General features: G+C 55.2%; 1 protein-coding gene and 1 pseudogene across 1 annotated transcript in view; one reads left to right on the top strand and one right to left on the bottom strand.

Moving 5' to 3' along the window:
• LOC100230077 (uncharacterized) overlaps positions 1 to 22,544 on the top strand; it is a 674,623-nt pseudogene that overhangs the window by 84,622 nt on the left and 567,457 nt on the right.
• LOC140680878 (uncharacterized) overlaps positions 1 to 22,544 on the bottom strand; it is a 150,670-nt gene that overhangs the window by 74,006 nt on the left and 54,120 nt on the right. The window contains exons 4-6 of the mRNA XM_072919763.1: positions 16,594 to 16,968; positions 6,608 to 6,617; positions 5,357 to 5,755 (exon numbers count right to left, since the gene is read on the bottom strand). Coding sequence (XP_072775864.1) covers positions 5,357 to 5,755; positions 6,608 to 6,617; positions 16,594 to 16,968 — 784 coding nt within the window. The remainder of the gene's footprint in view (positions 1 to 5,356; positions 5,756 to 6,607; positions 6,618 to 16,593; positions 16,969 to 22,544) is intronic.

Consider the following 22,544-nt stretch of genomic DNA (forward strand, 5'->3'; position numbering starts at 1 on the left):
CCCTGCCAGCCCTCGCCGAAAGCATTCCGCGCGCTGCTGCACCTCCGGCAATGGGTCGCGGACTGGCGGTGGCAGGACGGACAGGGAAGCCGCGGTTTTTTGGGGGGTTTCCATGGCAGGGACTGGGCTCTGATCCGGGGAAGGAGGTGACGCGCCAGGCCCCCCCGGATCTCTGCTACCAGGCGGATCGTCCTCAGGGACGGTCTGCGCTCCCGCACCCACCCCGAGCCCGGGTCTAACTAATAAACACATAAGCGCCGCGCTCCATGTCTCCTGCTCTTCTATTGCTCTGCGCAGGGCTTTCTCTACTTTGCCCCACGCTTTAAAGCTCTTGCCACTGCCTGAGGATTTCGTGTCCTCGGCCAGCGTGGCTGTGCATTTTTCCCATATTCTCGGATGCATAGCATCCACTGGGCATTCAGTCGCCCCAAGCTCAAGCAGCCTTGCTATGGCAAGATAAAAGTCTTTGAGCTTACACTCGATACCCCATTGCTTATAAATCGCACTTACGACCCTGGCGATGCTGTCCATGATGCTTGCGGGTCCTGGGACGTCTCCCTGCGCCAAGATATGGTCTGACCGCTCCGGCCGCTGCCCTTGTCCAGGCGAATCCTGCTACCCGAGCGAATTTCTCTTCCCGGGTTTCGGCACCAGATATGTTGCCTTTATGAGAGACAACGACGACCTGGTTACAAGACGACAGCACGGCAGCCCGGCCTCGCCCAGGCTACTCGGACTAACGACACACGCTGACACCAATGTGGTGGACGGTCGAAAGCATTTATTATCTTATCTCATGGGTTTAAATAGTCTTGGGGGACTTTGCTACGTCAGAGGGGGGTTGTAGGGTCCCTAGGGTTAGTCGGGAGTGGAAAACTACTGGGTTAGGTGTGGTTACATGCTCTGGGGTTAATAGATAACGTGAAGCGGGGAGAAGGGGGAAGGGTCTTTCTTTCCGTCACATCCCGAGATCTTCCGTTCGCCTGTCCCTATCTACCACACTCCAGGAACACCTGGATGCCTCCTGAACACAGCAGGACCCCCCAGGAACACCTGGATCCCCCCAAATAACACCTGGGACTGCACAAAACCACCTGGACCCACCCAAAACCCACCTGGACCCACCCAAAACCCACCTGGACCCACCCAGGGACAGCTGGACCCGCCCCCCAAACTCACTGGGCCCCCCAGAACTCACTGGGATCCCGCTAAAACTCACCTGGATCCCCCTCTAAATCCACCTGGGACCTCCAAAACCAACCAGGACTCCCCCAAACCCACTTGGACCCACCCAGGAACATCTGGAACTACCCAAACTCATTTGGACCCCCCAAAAGCCCACCTAGAGCCCCCCAAAATCCCACCTGGCCCCTCCCCCGTGACATCACAGGTGTGGTCCCTCTCCCCCACTCCCCTGGGTTTGAATTTTTGGGTCGATTTGTGTCGATTTTTGGTTTCCATTGATAAAAATCTATCCGGGGGCGGGGCCAAGGCTCATTTGGAGGGGGCTTCAGGAGGGGGCGGGGACAGAACCCGGAGCTGGGAACTGGGAGGGGCGGGGCCTGAGGGGGTGGGGCGCTCGGTGGGCATGTCCAGCAGCAAGGGGAAGGGACCAAAACACGGGGCGGGGTCTAAAGAGGGCATGGTCAGTGTTTGGGGGTTCGTCCTGCCGCTCCCACCCCCCTAAATTCCCCCGAACCCTCCCTCACTGCCCCTCCCCCACCCATGGGACACACCCCGAAACCTCCCCAGCCCCTCCCCCCTCCTCGGCCCCCCCGAGCTGTTTTCACCTGGCAACCCCCAAATCTTTGGGAATTCTCACCTGGGACCCCCTAAAGCTCCCCTGCAGCCCTCTGAAATCTTCTCAGGACCCCACAAACCTCACCTGGGACTCCCAAACCTCACCTGGAACCCCCCAAATTCTCACCTGAGACCCCCAAACTTCTCCTAGGACCCCTAGACCTCACCTGGGCAGGTGGGAAACCCCAAATCCTTGGGAATTCTCAGCTGGGACCCACCAAACTTCACCTGGGCAGCTGGGAAACCCCAAATCCTTGGGTATTTCTCATCTGGGACCCCCCAAACTTCACCTGGGACCCCAAAACCTCACCTGGGACCCCCCAAACCTCACCTGGGACCCCAAAATTTCACCTGGGACCTCCCAAAACCCTCACCTGGGAACCCCAAAACTCACCTAGGACCCCCCAAAATCTCCTCAGGAGCCCCCAAAAGCGGCCAAAGGTGGGGCAGGGCTGGGGTGATGACGTCACCTCTTCCTGTTTCCCCTCTCCGGCCCCGCCACGTTCACGCGTGTCCCCAACTGTCCCCGGCCGTGTCCCCTCCCCGGAGTGTCCCCAGCGGCCATCGAGCCCCGCGAAGTGCAACAATCCCAGCAGGGGGGCGGGAGGGGACAGGGGGGACACGGGGGTGGAAGGGGGCTGGAGGGGACAGAGGGTGGTAGGAGGGAACAGGGGGGGACAGTGGGGGATGAGAGGGTGACAAAAGGGACAGAGGGGACAGCAGAGCGCTCTAGGGAGGGGACAAACGGGACCACAGGAGGGCACAGGGGCCACTGTAGGAGGCCACAAGTGCCACCAGGCCCCTGACACCTCTCCTGTCCCATCCCCAGCTGTCCCCCCACCAGCTGCTGGAGGCGATGGTGGCCATGGTGGCCACACTGGGTGAGCTGGTGGCCACCCTGAGAGAACTGATGGCCACCGTGGCCAGGCCGCACAGGGACGTGCTGCTGGCCGTGTCCCCAGAGTTCCTGCGGGTGGCTGTGGGGACCTTGATCTTTCACCTCCAGGACGCCCTGCGCCACTACCGTGTCCCCTCCCTGGGCCACCGCCCTGTCCCCTCCCTGGGCTGGACCCTGGCCAACCTCGGGGACACCCCAGGGACCACCTGGGCCTGTGTGAGAGCCCTGGCCAGCGCCAGGCGTGTGCTGGACAGGCTCATGGACAGCTGGGCCCGGCTGGCCAAGGCGGCCACCGAGCTCCGCGACGCCTGCAGGCATGCGGCCACCGGGAGGGGACAGCGGCTGGAGCTGTACCTGGGGCTGCTGGGGGACTTGGTGGCCGCGTGTGATGAAGCCACCACGGGACATCGAGGCTGCCCTGGAGGGGACAACGGAGGTGTCCCCTGATTTCTGTGCGGCCTTGGTGGCCACAGCGGCCGAGGCTGAGAAGCTGTGGGAGGCCAGTACCTGCCTGGCCACGCGTCACCTGCTGGGGACACTTGGGGACATCAACACCCTCTTCTTCTGTCCCTCTTCTGGCCACGGTGGCTGTGCAGTGGCCGAGCGGTGCCAAAGAGCCATGGAGGACATCCTGAGGCTGCTGTGCACAGAGCAACATCACCACTGGGCCGTCATCAGGCCAGTGTCACCTCTGCAGAGACTCGGGGACATTCTGAGGGCACTTTGGGAGCACTTGGGGACACTTTGGGAAGGTGTGTGGCGACACCAGTGGGGGCGGGGGGGTGAACGAGCCTCCCCTCAGTGCCTTGCAGGAGACCCGGCTGTGATTTGGGGGCTGGGGGGGTCCCCAGGCAGCCCCCGCTGCTGAGCACTGACCCTGCCCCGGGTGGTGCCGGGACCCCCCAAAAACCGCACCCGCACCCCCTTCAGTGCCCCCAAACCCCCCTCGAGCACTGACCCCCCCTCACCGGGCACTGGGACAAGTGGAGATCCCCTCTCGGTTTTCTGGGGGTCGAGATGACCCCGAGATTGTGAAAAGTCCTTTTCTCCCAGCCCGCGCAGGCAGAGAAGGAGTCGAGATGTGGAGCTTTGCTTCTCAGGGCCGTTTATTTTCCCTTTTCTCTAACAGCTTTGTCCGCTCTGCTGAGCTCTGTCTAGCAGGTCGGTCTGTGGCAGTCTCCCTGCCCTCAGGGCGCTGTTTGCCTTCTACACTAAAAACTACCTGTACTGTGTTTACAATAACGTGCCAATATCTATCATTTATGTTGGACAGTGTGTCTCTACCTTCAACCAACAGAAAAGTGTCACCATCACAGCAAGACACGGAGGAAAAAAAGAAGGAGAAGAAGCTCAGGACACACCCAGATCCCTCCACCTTGTCCCATTGAACCCCGTATTTTAAAATGTTAAAATTCTACTTTTCCACCCTGTGTTAATTCACCTACCGCTCTACTCAAACCCTTGTGCCTTGTAATTCCCCATACAAAGTTGGCAATTTTCTACAGGGGCTAAAACCAAAGCCACCGGTGTTCTTGACACCATGCCAAGGTCTCCGAGGCCCCTGCCAGGGTCTCGAGCCATCCAGGGCAGCCAGAGGGATGTCCTGGATTCTGACACCCCCCAATTACCGAGCAGTGGGAGCCCCCCGGGCACTGCCCCCCCCTTCACCAAGCACCGGGATAGGGACCGGACCCCCATCGAACCCTGGGAACCCCACAAGCACAGGGACCCCCCCAGGAAGCACCACCCCCGTGCACCGGGACAGGGACCAGACCCCCCTCGTGCACCGACCCCGCCGAGCACTGGGCCCGGACCCCCTTTGTGCCCCCCATCCCTGACGGAGGTTCCATCCCCTCTGCTTTGACCCCCCCAGTGCCGCAGGACCCCCAGGAACAGTGCAGGGACTGTGGGGGACCCCAAGGGCTGGGGGGGCACGGGGGGTTAACCAGCACTAGGGGAGTCCCTTACGGTTTGGTCCTTTCCCCCCGGTTGCCTCCCAGGACCCCCTGTTATCATCAGTGACCCCCCTAATTTACTGGGACCCCCCCCCATTCACTGTTTCCCCCCTTCCCTGACTCCCCCAAAGCGCTGGGACCCCCCGAGCTATGAGCCCCCTGCAGTGCGCCAGGACCCCCCACTCACTTCCCATCCCCCATCCATGGGAACCCACCCAAATCACAGCAGCACAAGGAGAAGAAGCCAACACCTTCCCCACACCCAGCATGGATCACCAGGACAACGGATCAGCAGGGCTCTGCCCCACGGGGGTCACTGGGGATCATCCAGCCCGGATCCTCCCATTGGGGATGGAGCTGGAGCAGCGCACCAAGCTCTTCCCTCACTCTCTTCCCTCACTCCAAGCTCTTCCCTCACTCCAAGCTCTTCCCTCACTCTCTTCCCTCACTCCAAGCTCTTCCCTCAGTCTCTTCCCTCACTCCAAGCTCTTCCCTCACTCCAGGCACTCACAGGGCTTCCCTTAGTGGTGCCTCCGTTGGTGCTGGGTCAAGGCTGAGCTCTGTGAGAAGCTCTTCCCACACTCCCCACACTCCTAGGGCCTCTCCCCTGTGTGGATGCGCTGATGTGTTCTCAGGTGTGAGCTCCGTCCAAAGCACTTCCCACATTCCAACACTCCTAGGGCCATTCCCCAGTGTGGATCACCAGGTGTGCCATCAGGCCAGACTTGTGTCTGAAACCCTTCCCACATTTCCCACACTCGTAGGGCCTCTCCCCGGTGTGGATGCGCCGGTGCACGGTGAGGTGGGAGTTTAGCTTGAAGCCCTTCCGGCAGTCGGGGCAGCAGAAGGGCCTCTCCTCTGTGTGACTCCGCTTATGTACGAGGAGATCGGAGCTGGTGTGAAACCTCTTCCCACACTGGGGACACTCGTAGGGCCTCTCCCCTGTGTGGAAGCGCTGGTGTCTTCTCAGGTCTGAGCTCTGCCCAAAGCTCTTCCCACACTCCCCACACTCGTAGGGCCTCTCCCCGGTGTGGATCCTCTGGTGCCGGATCAGGTGGTCGCTCCGACTGAAACCCTTCCCACATTCCAAGCACTTGTGGGGCTTCTCCCTGCCATGAGCCTTCTCCACCAGCTCCGAGCTCCGGCTGGATCTCTGCCCACCTTCCTGGCTCAGGGGGGCTCTTTCCTCCCCGCAGCTCCCTGGGCTGGGTTTGCAGCTCCTCCTCCTGCAGCATCTCCGGGGCTTTTCCTCCTCCTCCATCCAGCCACACCCAGGGAATGAAAAATCCTGGTTTGGGGAAAAAAAAAAAGGAGGAGAGCACCTTGGACTGGAGGTTCCTCCTTGCTCCAGTTCATCTCAGGAAGTCATTGGGAATCTTGTGTCTGTAAGAACCTCCAAAACACCAAGATTTAGCCCCAAAATCCCACAAACTTCAAGATACAGATCAAAACCTCCCCAAACATCACAAGTCAGCAAAAACCTCCTCCAAAACATTAAGACTTAGCTGCCACAAAAAAGCAAAGCACCAACATTTAGCCCAAGAAAGCTCAGAAACACAAAGATTCACCCCGTGAAAATCGTGGATCCCCCTCCACAGTCACCTGCTGCCCTGGGGCTGGGGGAGGCTGAAGATACAGGGAGGGGTGGAACCTTCTGCTGCTTCCTCTTTCTGCTCCTCCTCCTCCTCCTGTGTCCCTACTCTTCCTCACACTCCTCTTCCTCCTGCTATTCCTTCACCTGGACAATCCCACCTTCTCCTGCCACCTGCATCGTTTGACCATTCTGTTCCTCAAGCCTGCTTCTCCTTCCCTTCTCCTCCTGCCCCCAGGCCCAGCACCCACTGCCGGCTCCCTCTTCCCCCCAGACCCACAGCATCCCAGCCGAGGGGCAGGGATGGAGCTGGGGCAGGTCGGGCTGGGGCAGCGCTGGGCTCTCGGCCGCTCCCGCCCGCACTCGGTCCCCACTGCAGCCGCTCCCGCCAGGACAGCGCGGGGGGGCCCGGCCTTGGCGCTGCCCCACTCCCACCTCCCCAAATTCCCCTCGCATGGCGATGGGGCCGAGGGGGGGAGTCCAGTTGGGGAAGGCTCAGAGGGCCAGGGAGCTGTACACAAGGGAGTGACAGGAGAAGGAATTGGTTTCAGAAAATGTTATCAGTTGATGACACAGACTGCTGCTCTGCCAAGGCCCTGCTCAGTTCATGAACTTCCAGAAGAACAACAAAGACTTAATAGACCCATGAATATCATTTGCTATATAAAAGCAGGGAGCATATTAAGGGAGTATGTAGTAGGTGGATTGGGAAGTCTGTAGCTCTCAAGTACTTCAGCCAATGGGGAAAGCAGAGGGAGATGTGGCCAGGAGAATTAGGATGAAATGGAGGCTGTGTCCTCCAACAGCTGGAGAGATCACATGGGGAATGTCCCATGGAATTGATCTCGGGAATTCCTTACCCTGGGAATTCTCCACCTAGTGCAGGGTGGAGATAAGGGATGCACATTTAAAGCAGTCTGTGGCCAGAATCCTGTCTCTGGTGCAATCTCTCCCCCAGGAAGCTGGGCTGGCACAGAGCCTGCCTTGGCACTTTGCTGTTGCCAACATCCCAGCAGGACATCGGCCCACACATCCTCTGCTGAAATCCTCGGCCTGGCCACCCTCCTTTGGCAGCTCCAGCCACCGGGGACAGCCCTTGCTGCCACTGCTGCAGCTTCAGCGCTCTCTGGGCCTGCCCTGCCACAGCTGCTGGGCAAGAGCACCGGACAATTCCACTCTGGCTCTCACTTACACTCACACACTGCCCTGCCTGCCATGGCATTGATGGAAAATACACCAGCTCATAGACTTTAACATTGTTAACCTTTCATTTCTCTACTCTGGCTTGCTTTGCCCTGGCCCTGGGGAAAGAAATGTTAAAGGTTTTGTTAAGGGATGTTACACCACTCAGTGGAGATGAGTTTAACATCTCAACACACTGGGAATGGCCCAAAAGATACCCACAAAGATAACGCCCAGCAGCAAAACATCAACCCCAGCAGCAAACAGCAACCAACACCTACCCCAGACACTGCCAGGGCTGCAGACACCTGGTCTGCAAAAGGCTGAGAAGGAAATCCAGCACTTCCCACCTCATTAACAGCAGAAGCAAAGAAATCTGCACAACTTGAAACTACAGAACATTAAACCAGTGGATTTAGATTGCTTTAGACTGTATTAAGTTAGGGAAAAATCGAGTAAAACCCACGTGTCATGGAACGATTTTCTCTGCACACCCGGGCTTTGTGGGGATGGAATGATTTCTGCTGCACATCCTGGCCAGAATCAAGGAATGCCTTGACTCTAACAATAAACATATTGGTGGAGTTTTTCTTTTTCCTGCAATTTCAGTGCTAAGTTTGGAGCATTAGAGTATTTTTAAATTACTCCTACTTCTATATTGCCGGTTGGGTTTGGGTCAGGGATGAGAGAATGAGATTTTACTTAGAGGAGAAGTAGGAAAAAATTTAATTGACTTGGAAATTTTTTGTGTATGTTTGTGTGTGGCTCATAGAGATAGAAAAATTTTGGTCTGGCTTTTTCGACGTTCACCTTTAGGCAACATTTTGTGAAGCAAGAAGAGATTTAAAGGTGGCCCTTTAACTCATACATAGAAGATTTGAAGGAAAAGAAAATAAATAGAAGATTTGAAAAAAAAAAAAAAAGAAAAAACAGCAGGTTGGGGGGGGCACATGTGAGGCTGCTGAAGCTGCTCTGGAAGAGAAGCTGCATTCCAGGCACCCAGGAGGAGCTTTAGAAATGCAAATCAGCACTGCTGGGGCAGAGTGGGGACAATGTACCTGGCTCTTCTTGCCTGGGGCAGGAATTGGCTGATTCCCTCTGCCCCTCACCCCAAGCTCTGCCTGCTTGCACAGATGGAATCTGCACAGCTGAAGGCAGAGCCCATGGTGAGGATCTGACTCTGAAACAGAAATGGCTGAAGCTGCAAAGGGAAACAGCAAATGGAGAATGTTGTGAAAACTTCACTAAAATAAGGGGGGGGATCATCCCTCTGCCCAGTCCAACATCTGCTGCCACTGTCTGTGCTGTACAGGGTGGATCAGAACACTGGGGCTTTTGCTATAACAAGTCCAGGGAAATCAGTTGGAATTCAAGTATTTGGTGCTGTATTTAGAAAAATGCGGTCATTCATGCAGCCCCAGCTTGAGGGAGCACCCAGAAATGGGGAAAAGATGAAGGGCCACCAGAACAAACCCTACAACACCACAGACCAGCCCCTGGGAACCCAAACCAATTCATATCAGGAGGCAGAACCCATTTATCATTTCAATGGCATCATTAGATTACAAGCTGTCCTCAAAAGAGAAGCAACTAGACAGCTCCAGCTCCTGACCTTCCTGCTGACCAATCCACTGAAAGAGGAACACAACATTTCACCACGGGATAAGATCAGATTATCTGTGAGGCTGCGGACTACAACCATGGCAGAGAGCGCACGGCAAATGCCCCACGGCCTCTCCCCCTGCTCGGCAATAAAGTCACTTTTACAGGACTCCTTGCTCTCCTCCGGCCACAGAAACCTCCGGCGACGGGAATTTCCCCGCACGCTCCCGGCCGCGGGGCAGCCCCCTCGGTCCTACCCACAGCAGCCGGGCCGAGCCAGCGCTGCTCCGGCAGCGGCTCCTGCCCAGGCCCCGGCGGGAAGGAGACCGCGGGCAGCCGCTCCCGCCGCGCCCTCAGCCCGGGGCCGGCACGGGCCGGACACGGCACCACCGACCCGCCGCAGCCCCCTGCCGCCCCCTCCGCCCGCAGCCAGCCCCGAGCCCCCGCAGAACCCAGCGCGGCTCCCACCTGCGCCGGGGCCGCCTCCGAGCTCCGCCGACGCCGCCTCACCGCGCTCCGGCCGCTGCCGCCGCTCCCGGGCCCGCACAGACGCTCCCGGCGCCAATGGCGCCGCTGCCCGCCCACGGCCGCCCTCAGCCCGCCGCCGGGGCCGTGCTGCGCCCCGCTCCCACCAATCAGCGCGCCGCAACCACGACTGACGGCACCAGCGGCCAATGGCAGCGAGCTGGGGGCGGGCTCTGCGCACGGCCCAGACTCGCCCCGCGCTCTCAGGGCCCCCCGCGCTGCGTGAGGGCAAAGCCGGAGATGAGCAACAGCCCCGGGACGGGCCCGGGCCCGAGGCGGGATTGAGCTGCCCACACAAACAAACTTCTCCGCACCTCCCGCCACGGCTTTCCCGGCCCTGCGCCTTCCGTGCCTCCGGCTCTGCGGGAAGCCCGGGAGCCTCCCTTCTCCTGCCCCTCATTAGTGCATCGGTGCTTCGCTTTGATTTCCCCCAAAAAGGGAAACCTGCCCAAAGCCCTGTGGGTGAGCGGGGGAGGGGAGAGATTTCTGGCAGAAAACTCCAAAGACTCAGAGCAGGATGAGGAGAAGTCAGTGCAGAGCCTTAAATGCAGCTTTCCCCAGGCCTCCCTGCTCCCAGCTGCACCTCCTCCCCCGGCAGAGCAGGAGACAGGGAATGGGGCCGTGCTCAGCTCATCCCCCGCGGCTTCTCCCTCTGCTCAGGGACAGGAGTCGTTCCCTGCTGCACCCTGCGCTCTCTCCCAGCCGAGACTTCTCCAGGAACTTCTCCGAGCCGAGTCCATCCCCTGGGGCACAGCCCCTCCAAGTGCTGCAGCGTGGGTCACTGTGCCACGGGCTCGGTCCTGCCAGGCCAGGCTGCTCCAGCGGGGCCCCTCTGCCCACGGGGTCACAGCCTCCTCTCAGGCATCCCCGAGCTCCAGCCTGGCTCCTCCAGGGGCTGCAGGGGGATCTCTGCATCCCATGGACCTGCAGGGGAAATCTCTGCAGCCCCATTGTAATATATGTTATGGAATAATTCGTGCTTATGTAAAATATACATCAAGTCAGTTGTGCTTGTACAAAAAGATTCTTAAAGTTTTAAAAGACCAGAAGCAGCAGCCGGGGCTGCAGAAACCACAGATGATAGAGAAAGAAAGACCTAATTTACAAATGAAAAGCGTGGCTCCGGGCAGAGATGGGCTCTTTCCGGGGGCAATCCAGGAGGCACCCAATGTGATTAGTAAGGGTAGTCAGAAGCTCAACCCAGACTGAATCACAGGAATTCTATCCCTTCCCCCTCCCTCTTCAAAGGGGGAAATCAGAAAAATACTCGGATTATTGGGATATTGTAGATTGTAGATTGAAGGATGCACACAGGCAGTAAAATTTTTGTGTGAATAAACTGACAGAGGAGATGATATAAAATGGAGCAAAGAAGATGGTGAAAAACTAAGAAAACTGAAGTTAAAACTTGCCCCAGTATCAACTTTAAGCTTACCTTCACTAGCAAAACCCTTTCATCTGTACGTAAATGAAGAAAAGGGGGTAGCTCATAGGGTTTTGTTTCAGGAGTGGGGAGGAGTAAAGAGACCCGTGGCTTATTTATCAAAGATGTGGGATCCAGTAAATCAAGGCTGGCCAGTGTGTGTTCAAGCTATAGCAGCTACTGCAATCCTGGTAGAGAAAAGTCATAAACTGACTTTTGGAGGTAAATCAATTGTGTGCACACCTCATGCAGTATGAAATTTCTTCCGATTTGCATTGTGATTTTTATCTTGAAATGCATAACTTACTGTACTCTAGGACTGAGAAACTAGTTTACAGCTGTGACATAGCAAAACCTGCCATTAATTTATTTTGAGTTGATGCAGTCTGTTCACTCAAGTGGTTCTCAGTGTGTAAAGTTAAACTAAAGGTAACACCAGCTGCTTGGTAGGTCAATGAGAAACATTTTTTCTTCCAGCCAGTCCTTTTTCATGTACCCAAATGTGTTTTGCTTTCTTAGTTTTTTTGGTTTGTTTGTTTGTTATTTTTTCTGGAAGTGCTGGCTACTTGCAGTGCACCTGGAACAGCAGCTAGAATTGTTCATGCATGAGACTTCTGAAAAAAAGGGCTCATTTTTTCCCCAGACTTGGAGGTGGCTACATATAGAAAAGGGAACCTACAAAGCGAGGTGAAGAAAAGGTTTCAGTATCTTCTAATGTAAGCTGTTAATTTTTTTACTTTCAGCATCACTGTGGGTGTGTGACACATACACATTAAAAAGATGGTGGGGGGATCTCTGCTTGCTGTAGTTTTATTTCTTGTATGAGTTAGAGAGCTGTGAGGAAGTTTTGGGCTCCCTGTGTGGATTACCCAGGCCTGCAGGGAGGGCTTGGCCATGATTCCCTCTGTGCTGCAGGCAGCCCTGCAGCGTGGCAGCAGTGGCTTGCCTCTGGTGAGTTTGCAGGCAGGGTGCTCCAGCACTGCAGTGCTCAGGGGCAGTTTCCTATTATGACATTAAGGCTTGAACTCAGGAGCGCCTCTTCCCACCCAGGTATTGTTTGTACCACAGGAGCCTCTTTGGAGAGTGTTTCCTGGCAGTCGAAAAGAGAGTATTGCAGAGAAAAATTCCTCACTTGCTGTCCTTCCTCTGCCCTCAACTCTATTCATATTTTGTCCATTCCCTCTTCAAAATACAGATTTGTCAAACTCATGCTCTGTGTCCTCAGATGCCCTTCCCAAATCAAACCTTGGCTTCGTTGCAAATTGCATTGCACTAACTAGCATTGCCTTAAATTTGTTTTGGTGCAGGCAGGGTCACTTTGGAAGTAAGTTGTTGTTTACTTTGTTCCTGCAACCTTTTCAAGCTTGTGAATGGAAAAATTGTGATAGCAAAATAAGTCTTTAGTTTTGCACTGTCAGCTGTGAGTGGCTGGTAGCCTTGGTGGAGGGTGCTGTGAATTACAGGCCTGCAGAACACGCATAACAAAAGTAATTTACTTTGTAAGGAAGTTGAAAAAGGGGGGAGAGGTGATTGGCAGACTCACCTCTCCAGGATGTAGAATTAATGTTAGAAAGTGGACTGATATTGGAATGTGGCTGCTGAAAGATGAAGAGAGAAAAAGAAAGAGAAAGAGAGAGAAAGGGAGAGAGAGAAAGAGAGCGAAGGGGAGAGCGAAATACACCCCCAAGGTCCCCTCAGCCACAGCTATCTGTAAGTTCTCCCCCATTCCTGCTAGGCAGAGTGACAACAAGGAGGGGGGGAAGTGGGGAAGGACAGAGTTAAACCCAAGGCTGTGAACAGGACCACCAGTAGAGATAAGATCAAGGCAGAGATTGTGACTCTCACAAAGTGGTTTATTGTCTTAAGCAAGATTTCTTTTTTCTTTCTGATTGCTGTTGTTAAGAAGAGAAGGCTTTTGTTCTGAAGACTAAAAGTCTGTAAGACTAAAACAGTTAAATGTTACCCAAAAAGTAAAAGGCAAGAGATGTGATACATCTCATGTTAAAATTGGCCTGGTCTTTTTTATTTAACTAATTATAGCTCACAGGAAGAAGAATTGGTTTCTGCAGATATTAATACAGCTGGGTACAAGAAGAAGAGGCAGATGTAGAAAAAGAGTTTAGTTAAACCCAGAAAGTTTTAAAGAAAACTAATGGTAAAAGTTAATGCAATATTGTTTTTCTTTTAACACTGTGCTATTAAGAAATCCTTTCCAGGTACTACTGAAGCAGCAATCCAAACCACGGAAAGAAGGTGAATTCATGCCAGCAAAACCAAAGGACTTGTGAAGAAACTTGAGGAATGGACTATCACATCTAAACCAGGTGATACCAAATTTACTTCCAACCAGGACTGGGTGGTAATGGTTTGGGAAGACCCAAATGATCCAAAGCAGGTACAAAGAATAACACCTCACTGAGAAATAAGGCAAAGCTTGCATCACTGGTTCTAAGCCCGGCCTGAATAAACCCTGAGACACCTCCAACACCTCCTTGGCAGAGGAACACTGCCACTTCAAACAGGAGGGTCAGGAGTGTTTCAGTCAAAGAGTTCTCATAGCCTGGCCTCAGCCTGTGGCTTGTACAGGGAAGAAGGGAAATTGCCATCAGTACTGTACTGTATATTTTATGTGATTCATCCCAATACTGGCAAGCTAGCTGGGTTACAAGTGAATGTTCAAATTATGGGAATAATTGGTGTTGTAGCTCACAAAATCTATGTTCTTGTTGCAAGAGGTATCGAGTACTGAATCAATTCCCTATACAGATAGAACCCAAAACAACTGAAATAATAACTTTGTTTTGTGGATGGATTATTAGTGCCTGTTGAGTGAGAGATACCTGAGGAACGGTGGGAAACCACAGTTAAGGAGTGTCGAAAAGGACTTGCCTAAAACAATGAGTAAAAAGGAGTGACAAGGGAAGCAGAGGGCAAGCCTGGACTGAGCACTGTACTCACCACCGAGAAGATCACACGTACCTGCTGTGGGAAGCAACCCCACAGGCAGGGGAGGTGGGGGTATAAGCCATGCCAGACCTCTGTCATTCCTGTTTCTGTCTCTCATTTGTTGTCTTTTCCCTTCTGAGATACCAGCAAGATCGTGTCCCAAATGCTACAGAAAGTATTACACGGAAAGGAACCAAAGTTCCTTTTTGTTACACACACCCATGTCAACAGCCACAGACCCACTCAAACTGAGTACCTGCAGGCAAAATGGGGAAAAATATTGGATTACAAGGAATTTAGGGAAAAGTAATAATACTTGGGGCATGGAATGTCCAAAAGGAGAGAGATGGATTTGTTTTACATTTGATCTTAGAAATATAGTCAAAGATTCGGTAAAGAGACTATTAGTAAAAAAAAAAAAAAAAAAAAAAGTAAAACAAGCACAGCAATCTAGCTCTGTATTAACCCCAAATTATATACTGCATGGCATTATAGGACTCCAAGCAGATAAAGAGGAGATAACAAACAAAGCTGCTCAGGCACTGGAATTAATACTGAGTCAGCAAAGCCAAACTATAACTGCAGTGTATTAAAATAGGTTGGCTTTACGCTATTTATTGGCTAAAGAATGTGGTGTACAGATTGTTGAAAATAGATGGCAATGAGGGCATCATCCTGGAATAAACAAAGGATATCAGAAAAAAATTATGAAAAATTATGACCCTGGTATCAGTCCAAAAACAACCAAAGGGAAAATAATGTTAAAAACTAACAGGTGGGGTAATGTATTGAGAATGGGATGGTGGAAGAAATTAGGATTCTTCCTTTTATGTGTTACAAGTGTTTTGATATTTCTTCTTTGTTTAATCCCATGTTTTATTTGATTACCAACAGAGTCCAAAGAATGCAAGAGGATAAGAAATATTGCTCAAGCCAAATGATTTATAAAGAATAAGAGAAGAGATTGTGACAAATGCATATTTATAATTGGCTTTTCGCAAGTGTTACAATGAATATTATATGTGTCATGTTAGAAAGTTTATGCTGTTCCATCGGATCTCAATTCCATATAATCCCAGTCCAGTTTGTCCCAGTCCATAGGATCCCAGTTCCATATTTGATCCCAATCTCTAATTGTTCCCTGTCCCTATTTGATCCCAGTCCCTATTTTATCCCAGACTATATTTGATCCCAGTCCGTATTTGATCCCAGTCCCTATTTTATCCCAGACTATATTTGATCGCAGTCCATATTTGATCCCAGTCCCTATTTTATCCCAGACTATATTTGATCCCAGTCCATATTTATCCCAGTCCGTATTTCAACCCAGTCCCTATTTGATCCCAGTCCGTATTTGATCCCAGTCCCTATTTTATCCCAGACTATATTTGATCCCAGTCCATAGGATCCCAATCCACATCTGATCCCAGTCTCTATTTGAACACAGTCCATAGTTGATCCAGGTCTCCAGTTGATCCAAGTCCATATGATCTCAGTCCCAATTTGATCTCAGTCTGTAGGATCCCAGTCCCTATTTTATCCGAGTCCCTTGTTGATACCAGTCCATAGGATGCCAGTCCATATTTGATCCTTGTCCGTATTTGATCCCAGTTCAGTTCATTCCAGTCTGTAGGGCCCCAGTCCCTAATTTATCCCAGTCCTTAGCTCATCCTAGACCACAGGATCTCAGTGCATATTTGATCCCAATCTCTGGTTGATCCCAGTCTATATGGCCCTGCACACATTCCAGAGGTCTGGAATTTCAGCTCCCAGCCAGGAAAAGACATTCCCTTTGCTCTCGAAGGCAAAGCTCTTGAGAAGGGGCTGAAAGCCAAGTGGAGCAAAATCCTACAGAGACATTTCACTGCTGGCCTCCATAACTTCAGCTCCTGAACTAAGAATTAAAATAATAATTGGGAAATAAAATAATTAAAAATCAGGGGTGGGTCATTGGGGGCAGAGGGGGCAATTAAATTAGGGGAGGATTCAATTAAATCAGGGAAGGATCTTTGGTGGTCCCTGAGGAAATTTAATTGGGGGAGGGTCTTTGGAGGTCCCCTGGGTCAAGGGAGACACGGAGAGAGAAACAGAGCAGGCAAAGAGAGGTGGAAGGGAAAGGAGGACACAAACACAATCAGCTGAGAAGGTGGTGCCCTGAAAAACAGAACTGCCACGGACTGGAGATGAACAGCAAAGAAATCACTAAGTCTGAAAGTTTTATTTGCTATCAAATACATTCCAGCCACCCAGCCCCACACAATCCCCATCCCACCATTCCAAATTGGGATCCCACTTCTCCCAATCTCCTTCCAAACCCATCTCACCCTGGCAGCTGTGGATTCGAGTGAGTTTGGTGTGGGATTGGTTTTTTTTTGAGGTGGGAACAAACAATTTGAAGAGGGATTGAGGCTCTGTGGTTAAAATTCAGCTGTTGTTAGTGGGATGTGAGTGGTTTTGAGGTGAAAGATCGATCCCTCTTGCCTTTTGGAGCGCAGAGAGATTGAGAAGAGAAAAAAATAAAGGTCAACACAAAAGGAGAAGCAGCCAGGTGTGTTCCCAACATGGATGACAGGGAATGTGGGTCACCAGGGCTGTACCCAATGTGGGTCCTCCAGTGGGGGATGGAGTTTAGTGCTTCTCGCACTCGGGGCACTCACAGGGCTTCCCTTACCGGTGCCTCCGTTGGTGTCGGGTCAAGTGAGAGTTACTTGAGAATCTCTTCCCACACTCCCCACACTCGTAGGGCCTCTCCCCAGTGTGGATGCGCCGGTGTGTGGTGAGGTGGGAGTTCTTCCTGAATCCCTTCCCACAGTCGGGGCAGCAGAAGGGCCTCTCCTCTGTGTGAACTCGATAGTGCTTGAGGAGACAGGAGCTGGTCTGAAACCTCTTCCCACACTCAGAACACTCGTAGGGCCTCTCCCCAGTGTGGATCCTCTGGTGCGTGATCAGGCTGGAGCTCCGGTTGAAGCTCTTCCCACACTCCCCACACTTGTAGGGCCTCTCCCCAGTGTGGATGCGCCGGTGCTGGATGAGGTTGGAGTTGAGCCTGAATCCCTTCCCGCAGTCGGGGCAGCAGAAGGGCCTCTCCTCCCTGTGAACTCGATAGTGCTTGAGGAGACAGGAGCTGGTCTGAAACCTCTTCCCACACTTGGAACACTCGTAGGGCCTCTCCCCGGTGTGGGTCCTCTGGTGCCTGATCAGGTCAGACCTCCACCTGAAGCCCTTCCCGCACTCTGAACACTTGTGGGGCTTCTCCCCATCATGGAGCTGCTCAGGGACCCCCAGCTCGGAGCTCTGGCTCCATCTCCGGCCGCCTCCCCGGCCCAGGGTGGGTCTTTCCCCTTCAGATCCCCGCGATCTGCCTTTGCAGCCCCTCCTCGTGCGGGATCTCCGGGGCTTTTCCTCCCCGTCGGGTTCCTGTGCTCTGGAGCAGCTCAAAACGGCCTCTTCCACCAGGTTCTGCCGCGGGGATTTGTCCTCCCTGCTCTCCATCCTCAGCTCCTGCTCTGGGGGACGAAGGACAAGGAGAGGTTCTTCCTCTTCCTCGCAGCCTCCCAGGGGCTGGGAATGGGAAATCCTGGTTTGGGGAAAACAAGGGATGAGCACGTTGAGTTGGAAGCTCCCTCTGTCCCAGTCCATCTCTACAAGTCCCTGGCCACCTGGGCTCCATAAAAACCTCCCAAACACCGAGATCCAGCCCTGAAAAGCTTCCCAGGAGTTCCCCGTCCCTGCTCCCTCCCCTTTGCTGTTCGGGGCTCCCCCCTGTCCCAGCCTCTGGGGTCACACTTGGATTGGGGGTCCCCCTTCTCCTCGCTGCCCGCCCTCCCCAGGCTGCCGGGAGTCCCAGCAATCCCAAAAGCTCCCCCCTCTTGGCTCTCCCCATTCAGGGGTGCCGGGGCTGTTTGGGCTCCCGGGCTCCCTTCTCCCCCTCTTCCCTGCTCTGGGCTGCCGGGGCTCCAAGGAGTCCCCCCAAGGGGACTTTTCCGCTCAGCTTCGCAGTTCTTCCTTCTCCAAACATCTCCCAAAAAACCCTGGATGGCTGAACCTGGAACCACAGTGGATGATAATGGGAGCAGCTGTGCCCATGCTGGATTCATACTGGGATCCTACTGGAACTGGCTGGCATCATACTGGGAATGACTGGAAGTGTGCTGGCTGTGACTGGAACCATGCTGGAGGTGACTGGGAGCAACTGGGCCCACCCTGGGAGTGACAGGGAGTCATTCTGGGCAGGGCTGGAATCATACTGGGAGTGACTGGAACCATACTGGGGGGGACTGGGTGCAGCTGGGACCATCCTGGGAGCCACTGGGATTCCAGCAGGTGTGAATGGATCCTGGCTGGGGGTCACTGGGAGCTACTGGGCCCATGTTGGGAGGAAAATCTGGACACATTGGAAGCAACTGGGACCAACTGGAAGGTACTGGAACCGTGCTGAGGGGACTGAGACCACAAATGGGGAAACTGGGTTCATACTGGGAGCGACTGGGACCACACTTTGGGCAACTTCCAGAAACTGGGATCATGCTGGAGGCAACTGGGAGTAACTGGGAAAGACTGGGATCATTCTGAGGTCACCAGAACCTTACTGGGCCAACTGGAATATACTGGGAGTGTCTGTGACCATACTGGGGGGACTGGAACCACACTGGGAACAGCTGGGACCATGCTGGGGACAGCTGAGAGTGAGTGGGACCATGCTGAGTGGGACTGGGACTATTCTAGGGACACCTGGGATCATACAGGGAGGAACTGGGAACAACTGCAACTATTCTGGCAGCAACTGGGATCATACTGGGATCACAGTGGGAGCAGCCGGGTCCATGCTGGGTGAGACTGGGAGGAGCCAGGTCCATGGAGGGTGACTGGAATCATACTGGGATTGACTGGGAGTGGCTGTGAACAACTGGAATCATGCTGAAAGTAACTGGGAGGAAGTGGGAGGGACTGGGAGCATGCTGGGAGTGACTGGGATATACTGGGAGAGACCGGGAGTCATAGGGATCATACTGGTGGTTACTGGGGTCATGTTGGCATTGACAGGGAGCAACTGGGATCACACTGGGGGGCACTGGCATCATACTGGGAGTGACTGGGATCATACTGGGATTACAGTGGGTGCCAAGGGACCCTGACTGGGGGTTACTGGGAGCTGCCAGGCCCATGCTGGGAGCCAAATGCACACACCCTGAGAGCAACTGGGAGCAACTGGGAATGACAGGAGTCATGCAGGTGACAACTGGGATGTACTGGCAGTGACTGTGATAAAACTGGGGCAGCTGAACCATGCTGAGGTAACTGGGAGTGTCTGGCAAAGACTCTGGGAATGTTCCAGGCAACTGGGATGTACTGGGAGTACCTAAGAACATGCAGGTGGTGACTGGGACCACACTGGGAGCCACTGGGAATGTGCTGGGGGCAACTGGGACCATGCTGGGGGCAAGTGTGAGTGACTGGGGCCCTGCTGGGGGAGACTGGGATCATACTGGACTCATATTGGGATCATACTGGGAGTGACTGGGACTATACTAGGAGCAACTGGGAGAAGTGGGAACACACTGGAGAAAAGTGGGAGCAACTGGGACTTGCTGAGGGCAAATAGCGTCATAATGGGGAATGACTGAGAGTGACTGGGCTCGTACTGGGAGAAACAGGGATCCTGCAGGGAGTGAGGGGAAGTGACCAGGGTGATACTGGGACTGACTGGGCTCATCCTGGGAGTGCCCAGGAAACTGGAAGCCCACAGGGGTAGGAACTGGGCACCTGCTGGGAGCAGCCCCTGGCGGCCCCGGTACCCCCGAACCCCTTTCCCGGCCATGCCGCCCCTCCAGCCCCAGCACCCCCATTGCCGGGTGCCGGCACTGCCAGGGGTCCCCCCTCTCGGGGTCCCCGCTGGGGCTCCTGGGGCTCTCCTCTCTCTGCGCTCCCGCCCAGGGAAGCCGCGGCTCTCCCGGGGCTCCCCAAATCCGGGGTCCCCCCGCCGCTCCCGCCGCTCCCGCGCGGTCCCCACGCGGCCCCGGCAGAGCTCGGAGGGCCCGGCCGGGAAGCCCAACCCGCACCGCGGGGGGACCCGCATCCCCCCGGCCCCGCCGGGGCTCTGCCGCCACCCGCACCGGGACCCCCCAAAAACACCTCCCGGGGACCCCCGATGTCCCCCCGAGGGCAGCTGCGGCTCGGCCTTGGAGCCCCGCCAGCTCCAAACATCCCCCCAAAAACCCCAAACCCAGGGAGCCCCGGGATATTTGGGGCCAGCTCCCCCTCCCCGGGCACCTGCGGGATGGGGGCGACGCTCCCGGGGCGCTGCGAGTTCAGGCGGAGCCGGAGCCCCGCGGTTCATCCTCCCCGCTCCTCCTGCTGCTCCCGCTGCCGCTCCGCCTCTTCCTCCCTCCTCCTCCTCCTCCCCGCAGCCGCGGGAGGGGCGGGGATGGAGCCGGGACAGGTCGGAACGCAGAGAGGGGTGGGGGGATGCCAGGAGTGACTGGGCTGTACTGGGATCATACTGGGAGCAGCTCCTGGGTGACTGATCCTACTGGGATCCTACTGGGATCATACTGGGAGTGAGGAGGAGCAGCGCGGTGGCTCCAGCGCTGGGGCTGGGGGCGCTCCTGGCGGGCGAGGGGGGAGTGGGACCCCGGCACCGGGACCCTGAATCGCCATTGCCGGCACCGGGACCCCCCTGCTCCCCTTATCCTGCACAGGGACCCCCCTGAATCCCCCTTTTCCGGACATCAGGGCCCTCTGCTCCCCTTTTCCCTGCTCCCAGCCTCTAGATTTCCCGTGTGCCTGATCCTGGAATGCCTTGGAACACCTTGGACCCCCATTCCTGCCTTTCCCAGCCCCCAGCCCCACCTTTGTGCAAAGCCAGAGACCCTCTGAACTCTCCCTTCCCAAACACCCCGGGTGTTCCCACCCTGGTACCCCTTTTTGGGAAACCCTGGACTCCCCTTTCCTGGGCTCAAGGACCCCTGGAACTCCCTTCTACCTCTCCATCCCTGCCCCCCCATTTCCGTGACCCTGAGACCCCCCTGCACCCCCATTCCTGAGAACCAAGACACCCTTTTACCCCTTTGCCCGGCAGTGAGACACTCCTGCACCCCCTTATCCGGCACCAACTCAACCTGTTCCCATCCCACACCTCTCCCAGCCCCCAGCCCCACCCTTTTCCCTGACCTGGGACCCCTGGGCCCCCATTCCTGCCTTTCCCAGCCCCCAGCTCCTCCTTTCCTCACACTCAGGAGCCCTGGCACCCCCTTTCCTGGGTACAGGATTCCCTGGACACCCCATCCCAGCTCTCCCAGTCCCTGCACCCCCTTTCCTTGGCTCTCAGCCCCTGAACCTCCTTCCCAGCTCTGCCAACTCTTCATGTCCCCCCTTTTCCTTGGCCTGTGGACCCCCTGGAACCCCAAACTCTCACTTTCAGCCCCCTCAGCTCCCCCAAATCTCTGTGTCTCCCCAGTTTTCCACTCCCTGCAGTTCCTGGAAGTGGCGCTGTCAGAGCCTGACTCGGGCGTCCCCCAGTCTTTGATTGTGGGGGACGTGGACGGGACCTACTCCCTAACCCACTGCCATGGGAATTCCATGGGGAAATGATTGGAATTGATAACCAATCCAATGAGAGCAGTGCAATGAGAAGTAATCCCTGCTGGGATTCCATGGGACATTGATCCCAATCCTTTGCCCAGGCCGGCTCTGCTGTGCCCGTGGCAGCACCAGGGGAGTGCCCTGTCCCTGCCCTGAGCCCAGCACGAGCCTTTCCTTGGGTGTTCCGTGCCCTGCCCGGGGCAGGAGGGCACTGCCGGAGCGGCTTTGGTGGCCCCGGGCACCCGGCTGGGCTGCAGCCACTGCAGGGGCTCCTGGGGAATGTTCCAGAGCAGAGCTGAAAGCAAACAGCAGTTTCTGGAGGGGATTCTGCCCCTGGGCCTGTGCTGGGAACCCAAGGGCAACAGCCCAAAGTGCTGGGGCTCAGTGTCCCTCGGCCAGGCCGTGTTCCCTGGCTGTGCCCTGTCCCCTGTCCCTGTCCCCTGTCCCTCAGCTGTGCCCTGTCCCTTGGCTCTGTGGGGCCGGGGGTGGCAACAGGACCTGGGGCAGCCCTGGGGGAGAACAACCCTGAGCCCCAGCTGGGCCAGTTCCCCCAGTTCCCCCCAAGCCACTCCCAGCATGGGCCCTGTGGCTCCCAGTCACCCCCAGTATGGTCCCTGTCACTTCCAGTTACACTCAGTGTGATCCCAGTATCATCCTGGTCACTCCCTGTGTGATCCCAGCATGATCCCAGCATGTTCCCATTCACCCCTATAATAGTTTCAGGCACTCCCATTATGGTTCCAGTCCTTCCCAGTATGATCCCAGTATGAACCCAGTCACTCTCATTACGGTACTATTTGCCCCCAGTAAGGTCCCAGTCACTCCAAGTCACCCAGTATGATTCCAGTCACTCCCAGATAGTCCCAGTATTACTGCAGTAACTTCCTTTATGGTTCCTCTGTGATCCCAGTCACTCCTGGTTAATGCAGCCTGGGGTCCCAGGGGTCCATCTGACCCCCGGGCTGCCGCTGCCGTGGGTGTCCGGATAGCGCTGCGCTGTCAGGCTCAGCCTGTCTGGGTCCCTCGGCTCAGCTCCCAGCC

This window comes from Taeniopygia guttata, chromosome 30 (genome assembly GCF_048771995.1).
Source record: "Taeniopygia guttata chromosome 30, bTaeGut7.mat, whole genome shotgun sequence".
NCBI lineage: Eukaryota > Metazoa > Chordata > Aves > Passeriformes > Estrildidae > Taeniopygia > Taeniopygia guttata.